The sequence below is a fragment of the Pogona vitticeps genome, chromosome 6 (assembly GCF_051106095.1).
Source record: "Pogona vitticeps strain Pit_001003342236 chromosome 6, PviZW2.1, whole genome shotgun sequence".
NCBI lineage: Eukaryota > Metazoa > Chordata > Lepidosauria > Squamata > Agamidae > Pogona > Pogona vitticeps.
In genome coordinates this window covers 61,736,462-61,764,091 of record NC_135788.1, presented here as the reverse complement: position 1 = coordinate 61,764,091, position 27,630 = coordinate 61,736,462, and the positions used below count along the sequence as shown (strand labels likewise).

The 27,630-nt window shown below is 43.4% G+C and overlaps 2 protein-coding genes and 1 pseudogene across 4 annotated transcripts in view; 1 reads left to right on the top strand and 2 right to left on the bottom strand.

Annotated features, from left to right (window-relative positions):
- BLVRA (biliverdin reductase A) overlaps nt 1-19,950 on the top strand; it is a 39,944-nt gene extending 19,994 nt beyond the window's left edge. For all 3 annotated transcript variants that reach the window (XM_073002578.2, XM_073002577.2, XM_073002576.2), the window contains 5 exons: nt 16-135; nt 1,127-1,224; nt 2,789-2,896; nt 4,911-5,082; nt 14,848-19,950. In XM_073002578.2, the coding sequence (XP_072858679.2) occupies nt 16-135; nt 1,127-1,224; nt 2,789-2,896; nt 4,911-5,082; nt 14,848-15,121 (772 nt within the window). In that variant the 3' untranslated portion in view covers nt 15,122-19,950. The remainder of the gene's footprint in view (nt 1-15; nt 136-1,126; nt 1,225-2,788; nt 2,897-4,910; nt 5,083-14,847) is intronic.
- A 437-nt stretch (nt 19,951-20,387) lies between these two features.
- Nucleotides 20,388-20,532, bottom strand: LOC140701549 (U2 spliceosomal RNA; annotated as a pseudogene).
- A 2,928-nt stretch (nt 20,533-23,460) lies between these two features.
- LOC144583832 (uncharacterized) lies at nt 23,461-27,311 on the bottom strand. Its single transcript, XM_078378724.1, has 4 exons — nt 27,000-27,311; nt 26,299-26,376; nt 25,779-26,027; nt 23,461-23,691 (listed from the first exon to the last, which is right to left on the bottom strand). The coding sequence occupies exons 2-4, from the start codon at nt 26,308-26,310 to the stop codon at nt 23,461-23,463; spliced, it is 492 nt and encodes a 163-aa protein (XP_078234850.1). The 5' UTR covers nt 26,311-26,376; nt 27,000-27,311.
- Nucleotides 27,312-27,630: the final 319 nt, after the last annotated feature.

Genomic DNA, 27,630 nt, shown 5'->3' with positions numbered 1-27,630 from the left:
CACTTCTAACAACAGGCGATCTCTTGGTGAGGTTCATGATGTCAAGCAAATCAGTCTGCAAGAAGCTCTGAACAGCAAGGAAGTCCAGGCTGCCATCATCAGTACAGATAACCAAAACCACTATGAGAGTGTCAGGTATCGCCTTCCCACTTCACTAGCATCAAAATGCCTCTATAAATTCCATTAGTTTTTCATCTCTCCAAAGAGTCTCCTGACACCGTCTAGCTTCCCATGAGAAGGTGTTTTAGTGTCTGGGAGCATCAACAGAGAAGACTCTCTCCTGTGTCCCCATCAAACACACCCATGAGGGTGGTAAGACTGAGAGAAAGGCCTCTCCTGATGGTCTGAACACCACAACAGGCTCATAAAGGGAGATACAATCCTTGATATCATTTGGACACAAGTTGTTTAGGACTTTATAGGTTGAAACCAGCACTTTGAATTGTTTTTCGTGTTGTTTTCAGTTGTACTTTCTTTTAAACCTGCAAAGATGTAAAAGTAAGATATTAATCTTATCCTTCTCAGCATGTGTGTGCCATGCTCAGTTGGCAAGAGGTCCTTTCTTTATTTACTTGGGTCCTAGACAATAGGTACTCAGTGCCTAAAAATGTTCCCAGCTTCCTTAAAGGGAGTAGTCCCAAATAGCAAACCTATCTAAAATTGGATATGCCAAAATAACTACTCAGAAAAAGACATTGGTGGTAGTGGGCTTCCTAAGGCAGTGATAATAATTTTGAAACATTATTCTTTCTCTCTCTTTCTCTCTCTCTCTCTCTCTCTGTTTCTCTGTCTATATATCCATCCATCTCTCTCTCTCTCTCTCTCTCTCTCTCTCTCTCTCTCTCTCTCTCTCTCTATCTATCTATCTATCTATCTATCTATCCATCCATCCATCCATCCATCTATCCATCCATCCATCCATCCATCCATCCATCCATCCATCCATCCATCCATCCATCCATCCATCCATCCATCCATCCATCCATCCATCCATCCATCCATCCATCTTGTACACTGCCCATCTAGACAAATGTACTCTGGGCTGTTAGAAGTTTAGAAGTTCTGAGATCCTCAACAAGGGTGACAAATATATGGTTGTAAAATATGTAAAATTCTCTTCTGCAAGGCTGTTCCTAGAGGCTGGAAAACATACCCTGGTCGAATACCCTCTGGCATTATCTGCAAAGGCAGCACATGAGCTCTGGCAGTTGGCAGAACAAAAAGGTAATCAGTGACATTGAAGCCATAGGTAACTCTTTCAAGTGTTTGCTGCTTGCAAAGATAACTTTGTCATGTATTGCTGCATGTCATTCAAGAAAGAGTTTGGCATATTTCCTTTCTCTGTTGCATCCTGTTGGCAGATAGCAATGTATATCAAAGATATTCTTTTTGCTTAAGAGAAGGTAACATCAAAACCGTATCTTTTGCTTCTGTGAGGGCACCTGGATAATTATAGCATTCATAGTCCTATTTTGCTGTGTGAGAGTTTCTCAAAGCACTTAAATGTCAGTAGAAGAAGACAAACTGTTCTTGTCCTCGGGCTTACAGTCTGAAACGATGCAACACATAGGACATAGGACATAGGGAATGGAAAAGAATCAGGAAAATTGAAATATAAGTTATTAATGTCACCTGGCCTGGTGAAATGGTTCCTGGATGACAGCTGGGAAGAAGCAAAGCTGGCTAGAAGCTCAGTAGGGCTAGTGATGGCCCTGCAGTGCTTTCCTTCTTGCCCTCAGCCTGGTGCAATGGCTATCTTAAGCAACGGAGTGGGTGTGGTATGAAATAGCTAGAGAATACTCTGTAGTGCAGCTGGAACATACTTGGATTTAGACAATGGTCATGGAACCTTTGGCTTTCTAGATGTTAGTGGATTGCAGTATCCAGCAGCCCTTGGTGATAACCGCAGGTAGCTAAGGATGCTGAGAATGATAAATCAGGAACTCCTGGGGAGCCGAAGAATCCCTGTCCCTGATCTAGACAATATAGTTTCCTGCTTTAATTTTAAAGGAGGATTTAATATATATTTTTTTATCTTTCTTTGAAAGTAAAAGTGTAAGGAAATGTATTATAAATATTACATGAAGCTTTTTTGCAATGTGTACATCCCTCTTGGGCTGCAGATTTTCTTGTCACAGGAGTTTTTCACACAAACAAAAGTAAAACGATATATATATGGCTGTTCTCTTGGAAATGTATTTTGAAGCAGGCCTACATAACCTATGACTTGCTGACTATGTGCTGTGGACCATTTGGTGAATCCCTGTGTTTGCTCCCTTCTTTGATTCAGAAATCAGGAAGGAATAGAGCAGATGACAAAATATAGTATATGGTGAATGGGCTGTGTTTGGCATAGTAGTCCACATGATTCATAGACCTATTCTCATGAGGGTTGCTTCACATTTTAGTGATGTACTTTCACTTTTGTGAATTCTTTATCTCAGTGACTTCTTCAGTTTAGTGAACATATTTAGTGGGGTTTTTTTTTAAGAAGAAAGGCGGGATAAAAATATTTTAAATAAATAAACACCATGCAATAGAATATGTAGCTACTGCCTCGTCAAAGAGTTGTAACCCCCTCATCCAAAGGGAGTTCCATGGCTTTACTTGTTGAAGTACAAGTCATGTAACTTCTCTCATACTTTTCTGCAAGGCTAACAGTCTCTCTTGCTCTTGCACAATTTCTCTTGCAACCGTAAAGCCATGCCATTTGTAAGAGTCAGTCATGTTTTAACCTCATTTGGCACAAAGTGTAATCCCATTAAAATTGGTTTTGTCTCAATGATAGGTAAAATCCTCCATGTAGAGCATATTGAGCTACTGACAATGGAGTACAAACAACTGAAGAAAGAAGTGGCAGGGAAGGAGCTTGTGAAAGGGACACTACATTTCACAGGTCAGTTGCTAGAGACTATTTTTTTAATCAGTCTGATTTGATGTGTGCTCAACTTGATTTCATCCACTGTGTTGTACATTTCCTGAAGGGACAATTCTGAACCCGTTTTAGATCCATAGAAGTTCATATAGGTATTCCTCAAGAAGTACTGTATTCTGGAAGCTCTTTCTATTTGGCTGTGAAGAAGTGACCCACTCTCAGATACTTAGCCTCTTTGAAGAACATTCTTCACTGCAGGCATGCTGGCATATGAATATACCAGATTTAGATTTACTAGAAGAATGCTATCCCATGAACTAGCTATATGATGAGTCAGCAGATAAGTCAGCAACATATTATGCAATGCAACACTTTACCATGTTCCTTATCATAGGACGTGAGGGACGCGGTGGTGCTGCGGGTTAAACCGCAGAAGCCTCTGTGCTGTAAGGTCTGTAGATTTTCAGCTGTAAGATTGAATCCATGTGACGGAGTGAGCGCCCGTCGCTTGTCCCAGCTCCCGCCAACCTAGCAGTTCGAAAGCATGCAAATGCGAGTTGATAATAGGGACCACCTCGGTGGGAAGGTATCAGTATTCCGTGTCTAAGTCGCAGTGGCCATGTGGCCATGGACGGTTGTCTTCAGACAAACGCTAGCTCTATGGCTTGGAAACGGGGATGAGCACCGCCCCCTAGAGTCGAACACAACTGGTCAAAAATTGTCAAGGGGAACTTTTACCTTTACCTTTATCATAGTACCTGAAAATCAACTACATGGTTAAAGACTGACCACAAAATAGAATGTGAAATCTTGGTTTGAAGTATATTTGCAAGCCATATATTTAGTTGTCCACTTTTGAGAATTACATTTGCATTGCTAAGCTTCAGGCATTTTTCCCACCTCTTTACTTGCGAGATGACTAAGGGCCCTCACTGGTTTTCTCCCTATCCATGCCTTCCAGTGGCAGGACTTGGTTCTATAAGCTAAACCTTAGTTGCATTCTATGGCTACCTAAACTATAATTAAGATTAATCACAGTTGAAGTTTGGATATAATGCATCATTGTATCTTATTGAAAACATACAGAGTTATATCTAGACCATACCTATATTTGAGATTTTAGCCAGGGCTAGGGCACGGTGCTCATTCCCGTTTCCAAGTCATAGAGCCAGCATTTGTCCAAAGACAGTTTCCGTGGTCACGTGACCAGCGTGACTAGACACGGAACACCGTTACCTTCCCACCGAGGTGGTACCTATTTATCTACTCACATTTTTACATGCTTTTGAACTGCTAGGTTGGCAGGAGCTTGGACAAACAATGGGAGCTCATTCCGTTGCATGAATTCGATCTTACGACTGCTGGTCTTCTGACCTTGCAGCACAGAGGCTTCTGCAGTTTAACCCACAGCACCACCACATCCCTGAACTTAAGGCAGCCAAAGTACTGTCTGCCTCCATCCTGCCTCTGATCCTTGCCTGATGATTTACCACATAGTTTTGTGGAATATATATTTTTAAAGAAATATTAAATTATTTCTGACAAATTACAATTTATCTGTAAACAGTAGCATTCCCTCATCTATGGAATTGAGTGGAAATTATGTTGCCTTTTAACACCTCACAAGTGTTAAAGGAGTACACAGAGCAGGGTCTAGATATAATTAGGAATTGGAATGGATTGTACTATTTTTAGTACAGATAGGGAGGTGTGCTACCCAGTATATAATAAAACCAAAACAAACCTCCTTTCAAATAATGCACTAGCAGATAAAATAAAATCTTCTCAGCCCATCTCCATGCCAGTCTACAAAGTGACTTTTGTATTTGATAGGGATATTTCATGTAAAAGCATTATAAAGTGTCCTCCTTACTAATGGTGCAGTCCAACTTGGTGATATGTATGCACTAAACTTTATGATTTTTTCTGTTTATTTATAATACAGATACATCTTTTTTTCCCCAAGATGTTTTAGCATTTTTTTTCTCTAACCATGTTCTTTTTCCTAACCAAGTGGTCATTCTCATCCCTATAGGTGGTCCGCTGGATGAAGAACGTTCCGGATTCCCGGCTTTTAGTGGGATTGCCCGTCTGAGCTGGCTGGTTGACCTTTTTGGAGATCTAACTGTCACTTCTGCCATGAGAGAAGAGCAGAAAGAGAAAAATTACTCTAGAATGACTGCAAATTTTCAAACTGCAAATAAAAGGTTGGTCTCATGAAATCCTAGAAAATGCTGATTAACCGTAAAGTGATAACTGTAGTCAGAGCCCTAGTAAAAGCAACTTTCCCCCCTTCTTCTGTAGCACAGCTTGTTATGAGTCTTGCTCAGTAGAACTTTCAGGGAGTCAGAGAAGTTTTGCTTCTATATTTTGAATAAAATTGAACTTTCATGAAGATCTCTCCCTACTCCAGCCTGTGTCCCCCGAGGGGCAAAGGACAACAGACAAAAGATAGCATTCTCCTTCATTAAACCCAAGAAGTGCCCAAGTCCTAGAAATGATCCCATAAACAAATCAAGCAGGGATGAGACAGCTCATCAAGGTCTGTAGCTAGAATTCACATTGTGTAGGGATGACCAACAGCTGATAAAAAGCAAAAGGCAGCATGCTTCTATACAGGTTTTAGGTAGTTCAAAGCACTTTTCCACGAGTACAATTGCCAAGTGAACAAAAAAAAGTGTGCTATGTCTTTAACAGAAAACTGGTATGCAGATATTAGCAGGTTATCTCCCTGCTATGAAGAAGCTGCTAGGTGCAAAGACAGCACCTTGAAGCTGTTAGGTGCAAAGACAGTGGCTGGTTGAAAAGCTGCCCTTCCTGAGTGTGTGGTTTCATTGGGTAATTAAACAGCTGTTCACAATGATCTGTCAGTGTTAAATCTTGTTAAGCCTTTCAGGGTTCCTGCCATGCAGCCATGTCTTCCTCCAGGATAGCAGACTAGATAGAAGGAATTCAAGCTTAGCCATTCTGTATGTGGGCACTGTGACAAACCCAGACCTACTGGGATATGTCACACAGTTACACTAAGCTGCCACCAACCATTCCCTGTAAGAAGTCACACAGACCAGGGATGGATTTTTAAACAATAAAAAGAATAAGGTTTATTTAAATACACACAGGGAAAAATAAACAATCAGGTGAATAACATAAAGTAACGTGGCTTATCCTCACTCATACAAGCATACAGTTTGGTTCACCCAGAACCCTTAACTTGAAGCACAGACCCTGAACCTATCAGTTCTGGCTAACCAACAGACACCTGAACCTATCAGGTTGGTACTCTGACACACAGAAGTACCCTGTCTGACACACAGACTCCCACAACAGCTTCTTCTTCCCAGCTGCTGCTTCGTCACAACCCAGTGTCTCTCAGTGTCTCTCTTTCTCACCACACAGGCATCACATATTTATACAGTACAGCCCCTCCTCCTGATGTCCCGCCTTCCACTCCCCATAGGATGGAACTTTCCCTCCAAACCCATGACAGACAGGTAACATCAGTGCTGTATGTAACACCTCCCCTCTTTATAAGTTGTTTTGTAGGGGGAAAGCTAACGTGCTTTTCACCAAAAAACAACCTGTATAAAATACACAACAACAGTTATACATACCATATAATACTTACTTATACTTACTCTAAGTTAACCATAGCAATTAGGCATTTAAACATTTACCATTAACATTACATCAATTTACCTTTATTCATACAAACCAAATTCAGAACCAGGTACATTTTACTTTTTGTCATCATTATATACACATAGTCCATGTTTCTTTCGCCGTCTTCATTCTTCAGGTCTTCTTGATAAGGCGTCAGCAACACAGTTCACTGACCCTCTGACCACCTTCACTTCAAAGTCATAGTCCTGTAGGTTTAAAGCCCACCTCATAAGTTTGCTATTGTGGGTTTTCATTGTCTTTAACCATTGCAGTGGTGAATGGTCAGTGCACAGAACAAAATGTCTTCCCCAGATGTAAGGCTTGGCCTTCTGGATCGCGTAGACTATGGCCAAACACTCCTTCTCCACGGTTGCCAAATGTCTCTCACCTTTTTGAAGTTTCCTACTCAGGTAGGACACTGGATGCTGGTCACCATTCTCATCCTCCTGGCACAGAACTGCTCCTACCCCGCTGTTAGACGCATCGGTGTAGATGATGAACTCCCGGTCGAAGTCTGGAGCACGCAGGACAGGATAGTTGATTAGCGCCTCCTTCAACCTCTGGAACGCCGCCTCACAGTCGCTGGTCCACGGGATGCGGTCATCAGCCGTCTTCCTCGTCAGATCGGTCAGCGGAGCCGCAATCTCGCTAAACCTCGGGATGAACTTTCTGTAGTAGCCCACCAACCCAAGAAATGATTTGACTTTTTTCTTGGTGTTGGGTCTAGGCCAATCACGAACTGCTTCTATTTTGGCCTCCAGGGGTTTTATCATTCCTCCCCCTACCATGTGACCCAAGTATTTTATTTCTGGGCTACCCAGCTGACACTTGCTGGCCTTTACTGTTAGCCCTGCTGCATTTAACCTCTGCAGCACTAACTCCAGGTGTATCAGGTGATCTTCCCAGGTATTACTGAAGATCCCTATGTCGTCAATGTAGGCCACTGTAAAGTCATTGAGCCCTGCCAAGGTCTGGTCCATCAGCCTTTGGAATGTGGCTGGTGCATTTCTGAGACCAAAGCTCAGGACTCGAAACTCATAGAGACCAAAAGGGCTGCAAAAGGCAGTCTTTTCTTGATCCCTGGGATCAATTCTTAATTGCCAATATCCCTTTACCAGGTCCAATGATGAGATGAACCGACAACCCCCTATGGTTTCAATCAGGTTGTCTAGCCTGGGCATTGGGTAGGCATCAGGAGTGGTTACACGGTTTAATTTCCTGTAATCGACACAAAACCTAATGCTCCCATCAGGCTTGTCCACAAGGACTATCGGAGAGGACCAAGGACTAGAAGAGGGGACGATTATGTTCTCCCTCAGCATTTCGTCCAGCTCCTTCCGCACCTTGTCCCTATAGGGTCCCGTTACTCGGTATGGGGATACTGCCTGCGGGGGTGCATCCCCTGTGTGGATCCGATGCATCACTCCCTTCACTATCCCCGGCTTGTTGGAAAACACCTGTTGATATTTACTAAGCAGCATTTTTAGTTCTTGCTGCTGGTCTTGGGTGAGTGCAGGACTGATCTTTACCTCCTCTGGGTTGTATTTTACTTCCCCTCTACCCTCCCAGAAGGGTAATTCAGCTTCCTCACTCTCAGCTGCTTTTATCGCAAATAGAACCCTCTGTTCCCCTCTGTAGTAGGGTTTTAGGGCATTCACATGAACCACCCTCCTTGCTTGGTTCTCCTCCTGCTCTATTAGGTAGTTCAGGTCTGACATCTTGGAAATGACCCTATATGGTCCTGCCCATTTGAGCTGCAGTTTATTCTCTCTGCAGGGCCTAAGCCAAAGCACTTCCTCCCCTGGGTCAAAGTGCCTCTCTCTAGCTTTGTGGTCATACCATGTTTTCTGTCTGACCTTCTGAGCTTGCAGGTTTTCTGCTGCCAGCTCTAGATTTCTCCTTAGGTCATTCATCAAGGTGTCTATGTATGTCACAACGTCTTGTGGGTCATCCTGGGTGACCTGCTCCCAAATTTGTTTGATCAAATCAAGGGGCCCTTTCACCCCTAAGTGTGCAGCAAACATGTCAGAGTGACCCCTTTGTAAGATCATGGGGCGATACTTTTCAGGTACCACCAGCTGACTTCTGATCCCATCTCCCCCTTTTGAGATATTCCTCAGGGTTTCTCTATATAAAATCCCCTTTTTCTCCAGAAATCTCACTGGGGTTTCAGGTGTTAGCTGGGCGTCAGTCACCTGTTCAAAACACTTTTGGAGAGTGGCGTCTGCCTTTTGCTCCTGTCCAAATCTGCTGTCTGTGGTTAAAGTTTCCACCACAGCTTCTGAACTCCCCTCTGCTTCCGTCTCTGGCTCACCATTACCCCCCTGAACTGTCCCTGTGGTGTCTTGTGAGAGTGTAATCACTAGCACCCGTTTCACATGTTCAGCCAGGTCATTTCCCACGAGCACGGCTGCTGGCAGAGTCGATGAAATCGCTAGCCGCCAAACGCCCCTCCAGCCTTGAAAGTTGACAGGTACCTCTGCTACTGGCAGAGAGATTACCTGCCCCTCAATCCCTGCCACCTTTATGCTCTCATTTGGGATTATAAACTCCCTAGGAATAATATCTGGATGGCACAGGGTTACCTGGGAACAAGTGTCCCGCAGCCCCCTATACTGACGGTCAAGTATTCCTACGTCCACCCCGGCTGTCTCAAACAACTGAGAATCTGTTTTTATCAGCAAGCAGCGCTTTACCTCTATAAGAGGACCATTTTCCTCAGCCTGATCAGCAGAGGTAGCTGTTCCAGACTGAGTAGCCATGGCAACAGGCTCCCTCAGTGACACTGAGCCTTGCTCTTTCTGGACACAGAACACAGCTTTTGGCTTGGTCCCACTAGAATTCTGAGGCACCATTCCTTTTAGCTGCTTCAATTTCTCACACTCTGAGATTAGATGACCCTTTCCCTGACAGAAATAACATTTTCTGGTGTATTTTGATTCTCTCTCATCTTGTTTTGGTTTTCCCTCCAAAATCTGAGGTCTTTGTTTCATGTCTGAGGGCTTCCCTTCACCATGGGCCCCTCCCCCTTGCTGGCTTTTCCCTGGTCCCTGAGAGTACTTGCTGTAGGTTTCTTTGGGTTTACCTACAGATTTCCCCTCACCCAAGGGCTTTCTTATTTGGGAAATAAAATCTGCGATCTCGGCGGCTGCTGCCACAGATTTCGGTTTCCTTTCCCTCACCTGGAATTTCAATTCCCCATGCAGGACTGAATAGAACTGTTCCAGCGCTATCAAATCTTTAAGCTGCTCATAGGTCTCTATCCCCTCCTGCGATAGCCATTTCTCAAGCAGCCTCACCAATTGGGCCCCCACTTGGGTAAAAGTCTGTTCTGGTTTTTTTGTGAGGGACCTGAATCTTTGTCTCAGCTGCTCTGCATTTATCCCATGTCTGGCAAACACCAGTTTTTTAAACTCTGCAAAATCTTTCATCAGTTCCTCAGGCATCTCGGCATAAACCTCAGCCAGGCTACCACTGATTAAAGACCGCATGATGGTCATCTTCTCAGTTTCTCTCACTGAGAAGTCCACAAACGCTCTTTCCACTAAGGAAAAGAACACCTCAGGACAATCTCCCTTGTGGTACACAGGGAATTTCTTCAGATCAGCCTTAGACAGTTGGCCTCCCTCAGAATCCCTATTATTATTATTGTTCTGGTTCATCATTTCCAGTTTTCTTAATTCAAACGCCATTCTCTCTCTCTCCAATCTTTCCTCCCTCTCCATTCTCTCTCTCTCTAATTCAAACTGCCGCTGTTTCTCTCTTTCCCTTTCCTCCATTTCCCTCACCCTCAGTTCATACTGTTGGGCTATGCGCAATTTTCTAAGTTCTGGGTTCTGCTCTCCTGTGCTGTCACCTTGCACTGAGCCAAATTCATCCTCAGAACCTTGGTCAATCTGGGGGTCTTTCACTTCACTCATGTCTGCTACTTGGCTTCGAGTCAAGGGCATAATCCCCCCTCAGAACAGGCTGCTTTAAAAGTCAAGCCTCAAAATAAAACGACCACTTTTTTCCTTCTTGCCTCAGAACCAGCTCTCCCCAGAGATTGCTGCTGTTCTTCAGCACTAACTTGCAACAGTATCGAGTCAGAGCCTACCCCCCTCTGCTGGGCCTCTCAGCTGGCAAGCTAGCTCACTGTTACTACGCAGTTTTGCCTCAGCTTTTTCCCGCCAAAACCAGGCTGCCTCAGAGCACCTTAATCTAAGTCTCCCCAGTTGGCACGTTCTTCTACTAGCGCACCTCCCCGTGAGGTACACCTAGAAGATTACCTACGCGCCTCAGATTGTCCCTGACTAGACCCCCCTTGCTCTGGGCACACTTGCCAAGGCTTTGCTGGACCACTGGACAACTGGACCAGTCGTATCCCACACGCTGGCCACCAATCAATGTGACAAACCCAGACCTACTGGGATATGTCACACAGTTACACTAAGCTGCCACCAACCATTCCCTGTAAGAAGTCACACAGACCAGGGATGGATTTTTAAACAATAAAAAGAATAAGGTTTATTTAAATACACACAGGGAAAAATAAACAATCAGGTGAATAACATAAAGTAACGTGGCTTATCCTCACTCATACAAGCATACAGTTTGGTTCACCCAGAACCCTTAACTTGAAGCACAGACCCTGAACCTATCAGTTCTGGCTAACCAACAGACACCTGAACCTATCAGGTTGGTACTCTGACACACAGAAGTACCCTGTCTGACACACAGACTCCCACAACAGCTTCTTCTTCCCAGCTGCTGCTTCGTCACAACCCAGTGTCTCTCAGTGTCTCTCTTTCTCACCACACAGGCATCACATATTTATACAGTACAGCCCCTCCTCCTGATGTCCCGCCTTCCACTCCCCATAGGATGGAACTTTCCCTCCAAACCCATGACAGACAGGTAACATCAGTGCTGTATGTAACAGGCACAGCCATCCTACAATGTTGTTTTACTTTACTCACAGACAATTAACATTGTGTGGCTTCTTGAGCATGGTTAGCTCTGAATCAGACATTTAACTGTTTTGCTTTTGCTCTCTTAGTTTGCTGTAGAGTTTGTGCTTCTTTAAAGCTCCACCAAGCATATAAAGACCCATCTCTTGTTTTCCAGGGGCCATGTTTGGCCTCCAATGCTATCTGCCCTCATCCCCCGAGTTCACTTCTAGGGGAGTGGCATGCTCTGAAATTCTCTTCTACATGACTGGCTGAGATAGCAAGATGGCAGCGAGTGTTTAGTCACTAAATATGTCACAGTCCATATAACCTTAAGCAAGAATCAGCTGCCCCTTCAGTTGAAAACCTGTTGGATGACAGGATGTTACCTGGGACAAGGACCTGGGTGAAAATTACACCGAGAATCTAGAGATAAAGGGTTCATGAAGCAGCAGCAAGGAGCAGGGAGAGGAAGCAAACAATGGAGATTTGGAGGGCTGTAGCATATTGGCTGGAGAGCCAAGCCTTGGTATGACAGTATTCTGACCCTGCAAGCCAAAAAGGCAAAAGGAACTGAGTCACATCTTGACTGTAGGCTTGTAATTTAAATATATTATTGTCTGGGAAATGCACACTTTGGTATTTTTTTCCTAAAATAAAGTGCACCAGCAGGGTGCACTAAAAAGTGGCAGCAAGCATCCAAGATATCATTTACTCTCTGTTTAATTTAAAAACCTACATTTGAATCTTCAAAATCAGTCTTAAAAAGTTGTACATACAAAGACCTCTGTGGCCAGCTTGTCTAGAACTGGGGTGGGGTGTGGGGAATCCAACTGTTATCTTTTCAAAGCCTACAAAGATCTGTACAGGCAGCTTCCGAATGCCATGCTGAATGCCTTTTTAATCTTTGGCTGAGATACATCATGTTCTAGATCTATTCTGTTGCTGGGGAAAGTTTCCCATTCACATCATTCCAGTGATCCCAGTGTATTTGTGCTAGCTGCATCTTTGGCCTGCTTTCATTTATGCTTGGGTTTGTTTTAACTGGCTGTGACAGAGCCTTGGATTTCAACCACCTCAACATGTGTGTTTTTAAGGTGATAAAGGAAAAGCATTTCTAGTGCATTCTAGAATCGCATCAAGCAAACAAAATTACTGTGAAGGGCTCTGCACTTCAGAGAAGCTACTTTTGTTTCTTGTTGTCTCTCCCAGGGCAGCAAAGAGTTCTCTCGTAATATTAGGGAAAGTGACAAGACAGACTTCTTATAGTAAAGCAAAATAAACCATACGTTCCTAGTCCCTGTTTTGTTATCTAGAATGTGTCATGAATTATAGGGCTGAAGGAACGTTGCTTAAGAAAAATGGACACAATCATAGTTTGTTTATGGAACATCGTTCACCAAAGTATAAGCATCAGTACCACCAGTAAAATGTTCCAGGAGGTCACCTACTGGGAACAAAGCCAGAAGTATCCACAACTCCCAAAGAATCAAATAAAAGGTAAAGGTTCCCCTTGACATTTAGTCCAGTCATGTCCGACTCTAGGGCGCGGTGCTCATCCCAGTCTCCAAGCCGTAGAGCCAGCATTTGTTCATAGACAGTTTCCATGGTCATGTGGCCAGCGCAATTAGACATGGAATCAAATACACAGACACAAATACTGAAGATTGCTAACTGAACACCTATGCTTGTAACTGTTGTGCCCAATGTCCCTTTTTTATTGTCTCTTAAACATAGGTTCACCCTCTACATGCATTTCCTCTTTACACGCTGCCACCAAGTATTATTCATGCAATACCAAATACGTACAGTGTTGCCTCGCTTAACGGGCACTCCGTTTAGTGATGAAACCGCATAGCAGTCATTATTTCACTGGTTCCAGATACTAAAGCATTTCTTTTCTGCTATTCTGGTAGGGGGATGGAGAAAGAAAGTGCTGTATCACAAAATGGAGAATGAAGCAGTGGCCATTCTTACTAATACTTATTCCTGGCCCAGTTGTGGTGATAACAAGGCAGAGAAGCATCAAATACTAAAATATTTCAGGTGACTTATTGATAGTGTTCGGTTTTAGCAGAAGCCAGGAACTAGCCACTGTCATGCACGAAAACAAGGGACAGATAGAAGTTATGATTTTCCATTGTTGTGAACATGACATCCAGCTGAGCATTTTAGCTTCTTTCTATTCCCCTTGAAACTCGTGGCTCTCTTTTGGTTGTAGATCATGTAGATTGCATGTCAATACATCTGGTGGCAGTTTATAATGTTCCACGAGTTAGGAAATGTGTCAACTGAAGTTCGAATGGGTAGGATTGACTAATAATTAAAGTCCCACCTCCCAGCAGCCTGTAGTCCTCATAAATCCCACTTCTGAAGAGTTAGCTTTCATATCCTTTAAGCAATGTAGAATGTAGAGGCAGTCACGTTGACTATCCAAACTGTTCAAAATCCATATTAGGGCTATAATTTTTATTAGACCAGCCAAAAGAAAAAAAGACAGAAGACCTCATCTCCTTTGCATCCTAATGGCTGAGGTCCTCCCCCATGTTTTATGAGTAGACTGTTGTTGCAGTAACAGTCTGAAACTGCCAGGTGCACTGTATACTCATTTCTGTTTGCTATTTCCATTATTTGCTGTGGCTTACTCCTTTCATTGGCACAGAAGTGTCAAAACTATGGCTGCAGTGTTTATAGCAATGTTGGACAACATCAGAAGGTTTGGGGGCATATTTTCCATCCACCAGGGGAGCCATAATGAGACCCAAAATGAGCAATATCATAAAAAATCAAAAAGGGAAGTCCAGTTGATTTCATTTTGTGGGTCTTGGTTTTTGTGGGAGCATGTAACCCAGTTTATTGCAGAACCCACCATTCCCACAGGTTTCCAGAATTTGCTTATTCAGGTCTTCAGAAGTAGTTTATTTCCAGAACAGCTGCCTGTTTAATTTCAGTATTGGGGAGGCACAGTGCTCATAGCCAGAATGCATACAAAAGCAAAGAGAGTGTTCTTCCATTGTCTAGACCTAGTGTGGTGAAATGTTGGCCCGCCAGGTAGTTTGGACCTGAGCTGCAGAAGCTCCATCTAGCCTACCCAACAGTAGAGAATTATGGCAGCTATAAGCATCTGGAAGACCTAAGGTTCTCCAGTCCTGACTTAGAACCTTGTAGATAAAAGCTAGTATGAATTACAGAATAAGTAATATCCATTGAGTGGTAGTTCTTAACATCCTAATGCAAAAGTTTGGACAAAAGGCCTTTCATACTATTGCTATCTCTATAATACCATGACAGAAACATCTGATTAAGATCTTTCTTTTAAAAAATACATTTTGGATGTTAAAGTTTCTTCTTTTAAAGCTCTCTTTTGTTTCGTATGACACTTAGGCCTCTGACTTGGATTGAAGAAAGGGGACCAGGGATGAAACGAGACAAGAAGATCAATTTCTGCTTCACAAGTGGGTGCTTGGAGAGTCTCCCTGAGGCTCCCCGTTCAGCAGTTGGCCTCTTCATGCAAGACTTGGTTCTTTTTGCCAATAAACTATTGGGATCGGTCTCCAAAGAAGAACTGGAGGCTGAGAAAAGGCGAATTCTCCTGTGTCTCAATCTTGCTGAAGAAATTCAGAGGCACTGTGAACGGCCAACAAATATTTATTCTTGAAACTACTTGAGAATATGGGATTAGCGCTTGAACCTGCAGCTTCTTGTATTCAAACTCTGTCCTACATTGTTCTTCCAATTGGCCAACCTCACTGTTAAAACCATTAAGATTTTTATAATGAATTTGAGCCAGCTTAAGTGTTCTGTGTTACTGATAGTTTTCTTTTGGCAAAACAGGACAGTATAGGTTTATCCTTGTGTGAGATACTTCTAATGAAAAGTTAGTGAAGAAATGAGTGCATTTTTTCTTCTGGAAATGCTATAGCAGTAATGGACCCTTTTCACCAATTACAGTGGTGCCTCGCTTAACGGGCGCCCAGTTTAATGACGAATCCGCATAGCGATTAAGTTTTTGCGATCACAAAAGTGATCGCATTGCGATGATTTAGATAGGAAAAAATCGCTTTGCGATGATCTGTAAGCTGTTTCGCTTACCGATTTTCGCATAGCGATGTTTTTCTAACAGCTGATTGGTGGTTCCAAAATGGCCGCCGGGTAAAAAAAATGGCCGCCCGCTGTGTTTTTGCGCTGATTCCTCGCTTACCAGGCAGCGAAAATGGCGGCCGTATGCAGGATTTTCGCTTAACTGTGAGTTTTTTGCCCATAGGAACACATTAAACGGGTTTTAATGCATTCCTATGGGCTTTTTTATTTCGCATAGTGACAAATCCTCATAGCAACGATTTTTCCAGAATGGATTATCATCGCTATGCGGGGCACCACTGTATATGTTTATGGAAGAAAGAGTTCATGTGGTTTTCCTCACCAAGTTTTTCTTATCGCCAGTATATAGCTCTGAAATGATTTGGATTCTGCACTTACGCCTTTCTGCTAAGTTTAAAATCTAAGTCATGTTTAAAATTGAGTTTTTAATCTAAATAGACATGTTGCAAAGCCCCAAGTCTGTCATAGGGCTCTTCTCAATGTAAGAGAATAAGAGAGATCCTGTAAGTCATTACCATTTCTGAAAACATTTTCTGATGATAGAACTACACTGAAACTGGTGTTCATGTGTTGAATTATTGTTTAGTCAAACATTCGTTCAGCTCTCTAGCCCTAATCTGCATAACTGTGCTGAAAGAGAGTAGGTAATATTGTCATGCCTGTCTAAATATTATGGATAGTAAAAGAAACTTTGGATGGGGCTGATATTTTCTATGGCAGGCTTACTTATTGCAGTTACTTACAGTTATGTCTGATTTAAAAATAATTAACCCATGAAACTAGCTAAGAGGCAGCAGATATATCTTGTACAAAACTTCTGAGTCTCATAGTGTTTATAAAATACAGACTTCTGTCACAGCTGTAACATGACTTGGAAATCAAAACTTATTTTCCAACCTGACTTATACTAAAATTCAGTTTGAGATTCCAGAAACAATGTTTTGAGCTTGCTCATTGCTTTCTAGGGCCTAACTCAATCTTGCGAGACTATGTTGTACAGTAAATATACAATGTATATACTATGAAAAGCAGAAGATTATCGTGTATGACCGTATTGGGTGCCTTGATAGCCTTCAAGTTCCACTATTGTCATAAATACCAGCTGTCACCATAGGAAAGCATATTTGTAAGAACTTCCACAACAGCTGTTCAGACATTACTGACTCTACCACGTGTTAAATTCTGGGCAAAATGTGTTCACATTTTTATATTCTTAACATCTCCTACAATACACAACAAACTGTCCTACTGTAAAATCTGAATGTATGGTCAAAGGGCAATATATGTAACAGTGAAAAACAGGCAACATGGGTGCATGAGATCAAGTGTATATGGAAATTTCTGAGGTTTTTTGCCTTTCACTTTGTTTGGTGCTGTATTTTTGTCAGCAATAATGGGTTGGGAGCAGGATCCAATGCAGTCTACCATCTCTCTGAAGTTGTCCACTCCTTCATTATGCCTTGTAACTGCTTTGTACTAACGAAGTATCTTAAGTGCTGTCATGAAATAAGCTTTAGAAGAATGTAAATAACCCTTGGAACTTTAAATATGACAATATTCCTAGATTCCTGGGTCAAGTAAATTCAGCCACACATACTGCCTATAATATACTTATGTACTTCATGACTATTAAAAAGGGTCCTAACCCTATGTCTTTACCAAAAACAGAAAAAAACTTCCTAGTTCAATTTAGCTTGGTATCAAAGTCCATTTTATCACATCAGGTACATGTGGAGGCCAGTTTATAGCTTTTCATGCAAAGGAGGAAGAATTAGGAGGCATGCCTAGCCAGAGCTACCAGCACTCTAGTGCAGAGCACTGGAACAGCTTGTAGATGGTGACTAGTGCAATAGATTCAATGGAGTGTAATACTAGTCTTGCAATTTGCTTTGCCTCAGAGTAGGTCCAATCCAATACATTCTAGTGTCTGAAGAAAAAATCCAGATGGTATCTCTAATTATAATTATGGGTCAGAATCATTGGGAACCAGAACATAGAAAGTTACCTTTAAGAATAATGCATATGATGATATGATGGTCATCTGTAACTGAACAGTGTTCAGACAGTGCTCTGGATCCTGCATTTTTCTTTAAGGTAGCTTTCCAAGCTCTGTCAATTGAACTGAAATGCACAATAATTTACTGTGTCCCACAGTTTACATCTTGTCTTGCTCCCCACGCTGTTGCCTTGAACAGTACTCATGTCCTCTGCCTCTTGATAAAGCAGACTTGAAATAGATACAATATTTCAAAGTACTTTTACTGAAATATCCCCATCCCCCTTTTTGTGTGTGTGTTTTTTTAGCTACTCAGAGGAATGGTTTACAAGTATGCAGCGTAACATGAAAACTGGAGATCTTTTCTGTAAGTTGGAAGGCATGTTTTGGAGACACAGTATAGAAGCTTCTCCACAGTTTACTCTCAAATCTATGGTCTTCTAGTTTCCATGGTACTTTATTCATTCATGCTAGCAGGTACTGTAATCGCTGATTATTTTTGTAATGGCACAAACTATCCATCACTATCACCTTTAAAGGCCCAAAGTGACAACATTAGGCCTGAGTTTTCTGATTTTTCAATGTTAGGAAGTTTTAAAATCGTGTTTTTCCTGGTATCTGTGCCCTTCCACCCCCGGGAAGTATAGAACACTAGTTCCTTTCCTTCAAAGTTTAATCTGTGCTACCATGACAGTTTTATTGTATTGGAGTTTATATACTGAAAAGTAAGTTCTACTGCAGCCTTTTGCGTGAACTTGAGTGTCACTGAAATTAGTGGGAAAATGCCTGAAATCTCACTAATTTCAGTGGGACCGAAAGCTGTTCCATTGAAATATGAGGTTTTGAACTTCATTGCTTTGTAGCCAGTCAGGGTATACACAAGAACATAGTAGATTAAACCAATTATAAAATAGTATTTGGCATCTCATGTAAGTACAAATAAGCATAAAAAGCATAAAATAATAGTAATAAAATATAATAAACATTCTCAAAAATCTCGAATCAATATGTGAGATTAATTTGAAAAATTTGTGAAACAAGCAATGTTCAACCGTTCCATGGCTTGTTTAACAAATTTAGCAGACCTATAGGATATATAATGATTTGTGCAAGCTAGCAGAAATTGGATTGTACATAGAGGGGATGTGTTCTTGATAACTGCTGTTAAGGGTTTTAAGGATTTTAGATATTGGTCCCTCACATCTGCATACAGAGGACATTTTGCATACATGTCCTCCATTTTAGAGCATCCTGCTGGGCAATGTTTGCCTATATTATGTTGGTCCATGTAATGCCTTTGAATCTCTTTCAACTGTAATGAGTTCAGTCTGTACCTCGGTAACAGTTGTCTCAGCTCATGTGAGCTAATAAAGGGGCAGTTTTCCAAAAGGCAAGCAAAAGCCTTTTCATATCCTATTAGAGCTGCAGCTAGCTACAGATGTCATGGTAGTCTGGATATCAATATTGTATGCTCTTTTAATGATACCTTCTTGGACAGCCTCATATCCCCTCCTGTGGAGATAGGCTGGGGAGTAACCCAACTTTGTTATAATTGTGGATATCTTAGATGCCAAGAGTCCCTTCCCATTTCTTTATAGGCCAGTGAGACCAACAGTGAGGCCATATGGTACACTATCTTAAGCCAGAACAGCACAGCTGCTTTCTTAGCAAGAGTATCCACAGGATAGCATGAAGTCTCATATGGCCATGGAAGTAGATCTTGATACCCCTAATGATTTGGTTCAAATTTTGCGTGGACAGATTCCAATTTTGTGATATTTTTAAAAGGCCACACTGGAGCTCCATAGAGCATGTGAGGAAGGGGTTGATACTGTTGTATTAGTGGTGCCACTCTTTTCAACCTGGTCCAGAAGAAAAACAATAAATAGCATTGGCAGATGCCTCTGCTGACAGAGCTGCAGATTCTAAGTGGCCTGACCATGTTCCTGAACTTTTGAATGTATTTGTATCAGTTGGTCTGTTGCAGTTACCTGTTCAGCTGCCATCTGTAATTCTTTCTCCTTTTCCCTAAAACTGAACTTTTGGTTTTGGTGGTATTTACCTGGAGATGTTTCTTGACACAATAAGTGCCTAAGGCCCTTAATAGTCTTTGCATCTCTTTTCAGTTAAGAAATGTATTTTCATGTTGATATGAATGGAAGCAGAATCAAAGACATAGCTGCTGTATATGTTTGGTGGTCAAGTCCTAATTGGTGCGTTTCTGGGGGAAAATCCACATCTCTACACTTCTGTTCCTTAGAATCCTTTATTATGTGTTACATTAAAATGCCTGTATATCCTCAGAAGTGCAACTTTGATGCATTGTGCTATAACATGTACTAGTAATATTTTATGTGCTGCCTTGAATTTATTAAATATATCCAAACTCAGTTTAATCTCTGTTGTTTTACCTACATTTTTGCCCAGTGTGGCTTTCTTGGTTTTAAAAATACCTAAGTTACAAAGTGGTGTGCATTTTTTGTACATTTTATACAGAATCCTTCAAACTGACATTTGGCAATTATGCACTGAAATTCTTATCTGCTTATGGTTCTGCAATCACTATTATCAGTGGAGAACTGATAATCTTAGTATGTAATAATTATGTGCCATCAAGCTGATGCCAACTTTTTGTCACCCCATGTTTTCTGAATATATAGTACTCAGAAGTGGTTTTCCATTTCCTTCTAGGGATACCCAGGACTGTGTTGCTTGCCCAAGACTACACAGGCTAGTTTTTTTCATTGGGGAATCAAACTTCCAAATGCTGGCTCCACAGCCAAATAACTAACTTACTGAGTTATCTGTTGAAGTCTTTACTAGTCTTAGGTGCTGTTTTTGAATATACTGTAATGTCATATCGATTCTACATAAAACAAACATAAAATATTGAGAAGTTAATCAGGAAATACTAACATTTTAAAACTAACTAGATACTACACTTGATCTTAGCCAAAAGGCCAAGAAGTGATCTAACCATCAGCAGCCCTAAATCAAAGATCCTGATATTCTCCAAATCTTGGAAACCGACCAGCTGGAAAATAAATAGGAAGCCAATAGAACAAGTGAAATCTTTTCAATATTGAGGCTTATTGTTTCATTACAAATTAAACTGGTCTTACCATGGTAAGGTGGCAGTTTCTTTAGCTATGAATGAACTTTCTGTATTAGTCCACTTCCATTTCCATAGTGGACATAAATATGTCCCTGCTGCTCTCCCAAGTTTTCCATTTTTATTTATTTAATTTTTATTTTATTAGATTTATACCCCGCCCATCTAGACAGATCATCTACTCTGGATGGCATTACAACATTTAAAAACAATAGAACCAATGAACATGCAAAAATCCAAGATGTAAAAATGTAAATATTAAATACAGCAGGAGGGAAAGCCTTCCTAAATAGCCATGTCTTAAGTTTACTTCTAAAGACACCGAGAGAAGGAGCCAGGCAGATCTCTATGGGCAAGTTGTTCCAGAGGCGAGGGGCCACTGCTGAGAAGGCCCGGTTCCTCGTTCTTCCCTTCCAAACCTCCCTCAGCGTTAGGCCCCTGAATCGCCTGGCCTGGCTAGAATGAGTGTCTCTGGCAGAACTGGGTGGGAGAAGGCCTTCTGCCAGATATCAAGGTCCTAAATCATTTGGGGCTTTATAAATAATCATAAGAACTTTGAAATCAACATGAAACGAATGGGCAACCAATGCAAGATGGCCAGCATGGGGGAACTATGTTGGTGCCTTTTCACCCCAGTTAGAAGTCTGGCTGCGGCATTTTGTACCATCTGAAGTTTCCGTGTCAATCTCAAAGGCAGCCCCATGTAGAGTGCATTATAGTAGTCTAATCTTGAGACTGAGGGCATGGACCAAAGTGGTGAGTGCCCCCACATCAAGATAAGGACGCAGCTGGGCAATCCACTGAAGGTGGAAATGTATGGAACAGACCACTGACAACACCTGGTTCTCCATGGTGAGCGCTGGGTCCAGATGTACACCCAAGCTGCGAACCTCACTCTTGGTGGTAAGAGTAACCCCCCAAAGAGAGTTTTGTGAAGTCTGAAGTCTGGGACACCCACCCGAAGGACCTCCATCTTGCCTGGATTCAGCCTCAGTCCGTTCTCCTGCATCCATTGCTGAACAGCCCCCATGCAGTGCTCAAGGGACGAGACAAAGGAGATGTAAAGCTGAGTATCATCAGCGTACTGATGACACGAAGCCCCACATCCCCTGATGACCCCTCCCAGCGGCCTCATGTAGATGTTAAACAGCACTGGAGAAATAATCGAGCCCTGCAGGACCCCACAATTGAGGCTCCATGGGGCCAAGAAACTCTCTCCAATCTGCACTCTCTGGGGACGGTCCTCCAAGAAGGAACGGAGCCAGGCCAAAGCCAGGCCACCGATTCCCAACTCGGAGAGCCTCCCCAGGAGGATAACGTGGTTGATGGTATCAAAGGCGGCTGAGATATCGAGAAGGACCAGCAGAGACATTTAGCCCCTGTCGGCCTCTCTCAGCAGGTCATCAAACATTTCTTGCCATGGTGCAGCCTGAAGCCCGACTGGAATGAATTCAGGGCATTTCCAGGCAAAAATCACTAGCCAGCTCCTCTTTGGGGTCCCTGTTTGGATTACGGTAGCTAACAATGAGATAAACTGCATAGCTGCCCTCCTTCTGCACAAGATTTTAGGCGTCCCGAATACGATTAAACTTGCAACATTATTAAGTGAACTTGAGCTTCATTTTCCAACTACCCTTGCCTGGTTATCCACTATTAAATTCTGGCTTCTTCATCGTGATCTCTGTGAATGCACACTAATGGGTTAAATCTGCTCCTGTGCAGAAATCTCTGGAATATTCTCAAGCTTTATGCTAATTCTGCAAAGGACCGCCCCCCCAGCCCACAAGGTCCACCCGCCCTCCAAGTTACCTCAGTTCTTTTTTGGCGCCGCCGCATGAGGTCTCCTCTTCCGAGCTGCTGCTTCTTAATCTGTTTGGATTCCTTAAAAACGAACATTGTTGTTTATTTCATTAAATCAATCTTCCAATCAAGATCGTCTTTATTTTTTTTATCACAAGACTTTCTTTCGTTACCCCCCCCCCCCGTTTTTCACTCCATTTCCCGTTTTTCCCCTTTCTGACATTTATGGCACCCCCTCCCTTCAAAAAGTGCACAGCGTGCTCTAACAAGATCCCGTTAACAGATGGCCATAATATCTGCCTGTTCTGTCTCAGAGAAACACACCAAACTTTCTCCTGCCAAATCTGTAAAAAATTAACAAAGCAGGCATTGAAGAAATGCTTGAGGTCATTTCTTTGGAAGAAATCTCTCCAATCCCCTCAAGAAATGGATCCCCTCCAGATACAGAGCCTCCCAACCAGATTTCAACACTCATTACCTCACCAACTGCTTCTAAATCCTCTCAAATATCTAAACGTAAACCTAAATCATCACCTTCCACTTCAGTTCCTAAATCCACTTCAACTTCAGAAAAGTCTAAATCTAAGAAAAAGGAAAAAAATAATCTTCTGAGGCATGTTCCTCAGCCACGGTATCACAGCTGCCGATACAAGAACAACCTATGATCCTCACTGACTCTTTGGAAGATGCGCTCATGATTCCTTCTGCTCAACCCAAGTCTCCTATTCTGGCTCAACTCCCAGCTTCGCCGATCAATGCGGAAGTGACTTTGGGACCAACATCCCAGCATTCAAGTCCAGTTTCTAGTAGTCCAATTCATTGAGCAGTTCGGACTCCATACTGGCACCCAACGATTCCCCTCCAAAGAAGAGATCGAGGAAGGAACGTCATATATCTCATCATGGTGCTGATCCCGACAGACCCATAACTCCTACTGAGTCTTTCATATCTAGAGAGCCGTCCAGGAAGTACAGACGTGCTAGGAGGGTCAGATGATATGACTCACCAGAGTACTCTGAACCCTCCTACGAATGCTCTCACCATCGAGCACATTGGTACCACCCATCCAAGATTGACTACTATCGGGACCATCGTCGTTGAATACATTATTACTGCTATGAATCTGACACCTTGGGTTCATTCCTTTCTCCTCAATATCACCACCAGGATCGTGGAAGTTTTCAGTCTCAATCTTCATCGGAACCGGATTTGATACCATCTTCTCCAGTACCGAAACACACCTCATGTAAGAGACAACATGCTAAACAATCTAAAGCTCAACTCACAGTACCTAAGAGGTCTCATACATCAGTACCGGTGCATCCAACTCATCAACGTTCGATACGGTCAACCAAAACCACCCATTCAAAGCCTTCTGGTACAAGTGCTCACAAGGGGAACACTCTAAACAACAGACTCTTCGGTATCACAGACTACCTTGGTACCACCTCAACAGACCTTATCTAAGTGTCATCATATCTCTTCGGTATCGACACCACCTCAAGGCTGCCCGACTTCTCCAGTGCATTCCTCACACTCCTCTTCATCACATTCTTCTCATTCTATTGAAGTTCAGGAATCCCCGCCTAATTTAAATACACCTGATTCTGATAGTAACATCCATGATCCACCTTCTCCATCCAATGATTTTTCTTCATAAAAGGTAAAGGTAAAGGTTCCCCTTGACAATTTTTGTCCAGTCGTGTTCGACTCTAGGGGGCGGTGCTCATCCCCGTTTCCAAGCCATGGAACCAGCGTTTTATCCGAAGACAATCTTCCGTGGTCACATGGCCAGTGCGACTTAGACACGGAACGCTGTTACCTTCCCACCGAGGTGGTCCCTATTTATCTACTCGCATTTGCATGCTTTCGAACTGCTAGGTTGATGGGAGCTGGGACAAGTGACGGGCGCTCACTCCGTCACATGGATTCGATCTTATGACTGCTTGGTCTTCTGACCCTGTAGCACAGGCTTTTGCGGTTTAGCCGACAGCGTCACCACGTCCCTTGTAGTTAATTATCAGGATTGCAAAAGCAATGGAACTAGAAGTTCAATAACCTTCACAAGCACAATTGGACAAAGTCTACAAGGACATTAACGACCACCACTCTCTACCACCTACTATGAGTTTCATCCCTTCCTTGCTGGAACTGGCTAAACAAACATGGACAAAACCTTCGTCTATCCCTCAAATGTCACGTAAGGTAGAAAATTACTATAAGACTTATGAAGATGGTACTACTTTCCTTTTCAAACATCTGCCACCCAATTCTTTAATTGTCGACGCTACTCAGAACAGATCCCATAAGAGGTCATCTACAACACCTAATAATAAAGAGGGCAGAAAACTAGACATTGTAGGGCACAGAGTCTACTCATTTGCATCATTTAATCTCCGGGCTGCCACCTATAGCAGGGCCATACAGTTTGGCTGCAGGAAGAGCAACGGAGACTAGCCAGGAAAAAGCCTTGTGATCAACAAACACTAGGCAGGCGGCAAAAACAAGCACGACAACAAACCTGCAGGGAGACCAGCAAAAAACCAACAGCAGCAGCATCAGCAATGTGGGAAGGAGCTCAGCCGGGAGGGTCGGCAGGATTCACCGCTGTCCGAGAAGCCGAAAGGCAGGGCAACATTTTAAAGCCACGAGAGAGCAAAGGCAACCACAACGGCCTCTCCTGACCCGGTGCCATCCAGAGGTCCCTCCAAAGCACACTTTTGGAACCCTTACATCCCATGGCGCTGGGACTTCATGCAATGTTTCAGCGACCTTACAGACCATCAGTTCCGCATAGCGACAAATCCGGATAGCGACGATTTTTCCGGAACGGATTACCGTCGCTATGCGGGGCACCACTGTACTCTGAAAGGGCCATACAGTTTGGTGCAGGAAGAGCAACGGAGACTAGCCAGGAAAAAGCCTTGTGATCAAAAAACACTAGACAGGCGGCAAAAACAGCCATGACAACAAACCTGCAGGGAGACCAGCAAAAAACAAAACAACGGCCTCCCCTGACCCGGTGCCATCCAGAGGTGTCGGGAAACACTTCCCTCCAAAGCACACTTTTGGAAGCCTTACACCACATGGGGCTGGGACTTCATGCAATGTTTCAGCGACCTTACAGACCATCGATCACAACCCCTGGCCCAGTTCAAGAGGCAACTGAGGGACCACAGCAAGTCTAGTCCCGGCTTAAATGCTTCAGCAAGGCTGGGCCTGGTCTTGTTCATTTCCACGGTCACCAGACCCCTCTTCGCTCTCCTTCCTTCCAGCAAAAAAAGGAAATCTATACATCATCATTACCTGCTTGACCCGTTCCTCCTGCTGGATCAACATGGCGGCCTGCTGCTGGGCCAGCTTCAACCGCTCCTCCTCGGGCAACGCGGAAGGATCCACCGACTGCATGCGGAGGGGCGGGCCCATGCCGGGTGGCGGCGGAGGGGGTCCTACGCCCATCGGGAAGTTGACGCCCATGCCAGGGGGAGGCGGGGGTGGAGGTGGCTGCATCGGGGGCATACCCATCGGGGGCGGGGGTAGAGGCATTCCAGGGAGCTGTGAGAAAAAGCGAGGTGGCAAACGCTGAAAAGAGGGTCGGAGACACACTATGCCGTGAGACTGAAATCCCCAAAAAGAAAGATAGGGGCGTTGAGCTACAAATTGCAATCCAAGCAGAACACCAATGCAGCTGGTTCACATCCGCCAGGAAATGGACTGGGACGATTCTGCAAGCCCGCGTAGGTTCTACCACTGAACTATTGCTGTCCCCAAAGCCCTCTGATCTTATGAATGCAGCCAAGGTGGTCTTAGCGGACAAGTGACTCACCTGTCCTGGCATCGGAGGTGGGGCGGGCTTGTCTCCATCATCTCCCCGCAGAGCTGGTCTGTTCAGCACTATCCCCGTCTAGAAAACAAAAAATTAACTCAGAATTATACGCTTGTTCAAACAGAAGGGTGCACTCTTAATTATTTGAAGCAGAGGTGAGCAGAAGATCTTGACCTTCTGGTGGGTCTACAAAGGAAATGGTTAAAGGAGAGCCTGTGCATGGTGGACGTAGAACGGGGCTCTTACTGTTTATAACGGCCGACTCACTGCTCATAGACTTCAAACCTTCCATAGTTAAACTTTTAACATTTGGTGCCACTTGTGTGGATGGGGACAAAACAAATGGTATCTCAAACTACAAATCAACAATACAGTAATGTGTGGAGATGCACAAGAGGCCAGCAATTCATTAAACCCTCCTGCATGGATTTCACCACCCGAAAGGCACTTTCTGTTGAACAGAGACCTGCAGCCCTCCAGACAGCCTGCCTTTCATAACCCAGATGGAGATGGACCCGTCTGGAGATGGACCCGTTGAGCAACATCAGGCTCACAATACCTACCCCCACGTGAGGCTGATCCCCAGACAGCTTCACACACACCTTAATCCTCAAGTAGGTGGCCAAGATCAGAGTTCACACACATGCACACCTGGCAACAGAATACATCACCTTCTACAAGCATCAGACATAAAGGCTCACCTGAAGCGTGTACGTTTGCAGACGTTCCACCAGCTCCTCACGGCTACCTGGAAGGGGAAAAAAAGATGTCACTCATCAGTTGCTCTATATCACTTGTATCTGTTGATTTCTTCAATATTCTGCTTTTTCTCCAGTGAATTTAAGGTAGCACACATGGCTTTCCTCCCACTTGCCCACTTTACTCACATCACAATCTGTGATGTAGATTGGTCTGGGGGGGGCAGTGACTGGCCCAGGGCCACCCCGTGACCTTCATGTCTCAATGAGGACTAGAAACTGGACGTAAAAATTCCTTCTTTAATATGGTATGGTACCATAGTGACTCTCACTCATGTTAAGATGTTCCTATAAGTGAGCAGAAAAACACAACTAGACTGGGATTTAAAAAATTTGTGGTTGGCTGAAGAAGGATTAAGCACTTCACCTTTAATAACCTGCTGCATTTCCATGTTTGCTGAAGATCCACGCTGGACCAGATTCTCTCCACCCTGCAGGAGAAACCTGGATATTCATTTCAGACAGCCAGGCCAGGCTTGAGGGCCACCTTAGGGAAATGTTTTAAGGGCATTCTCGTGGTTCTGGGCCAAATATTCTGTTAAATTACAGTGTGAGAGGTCTGTCTGTCTTGCTA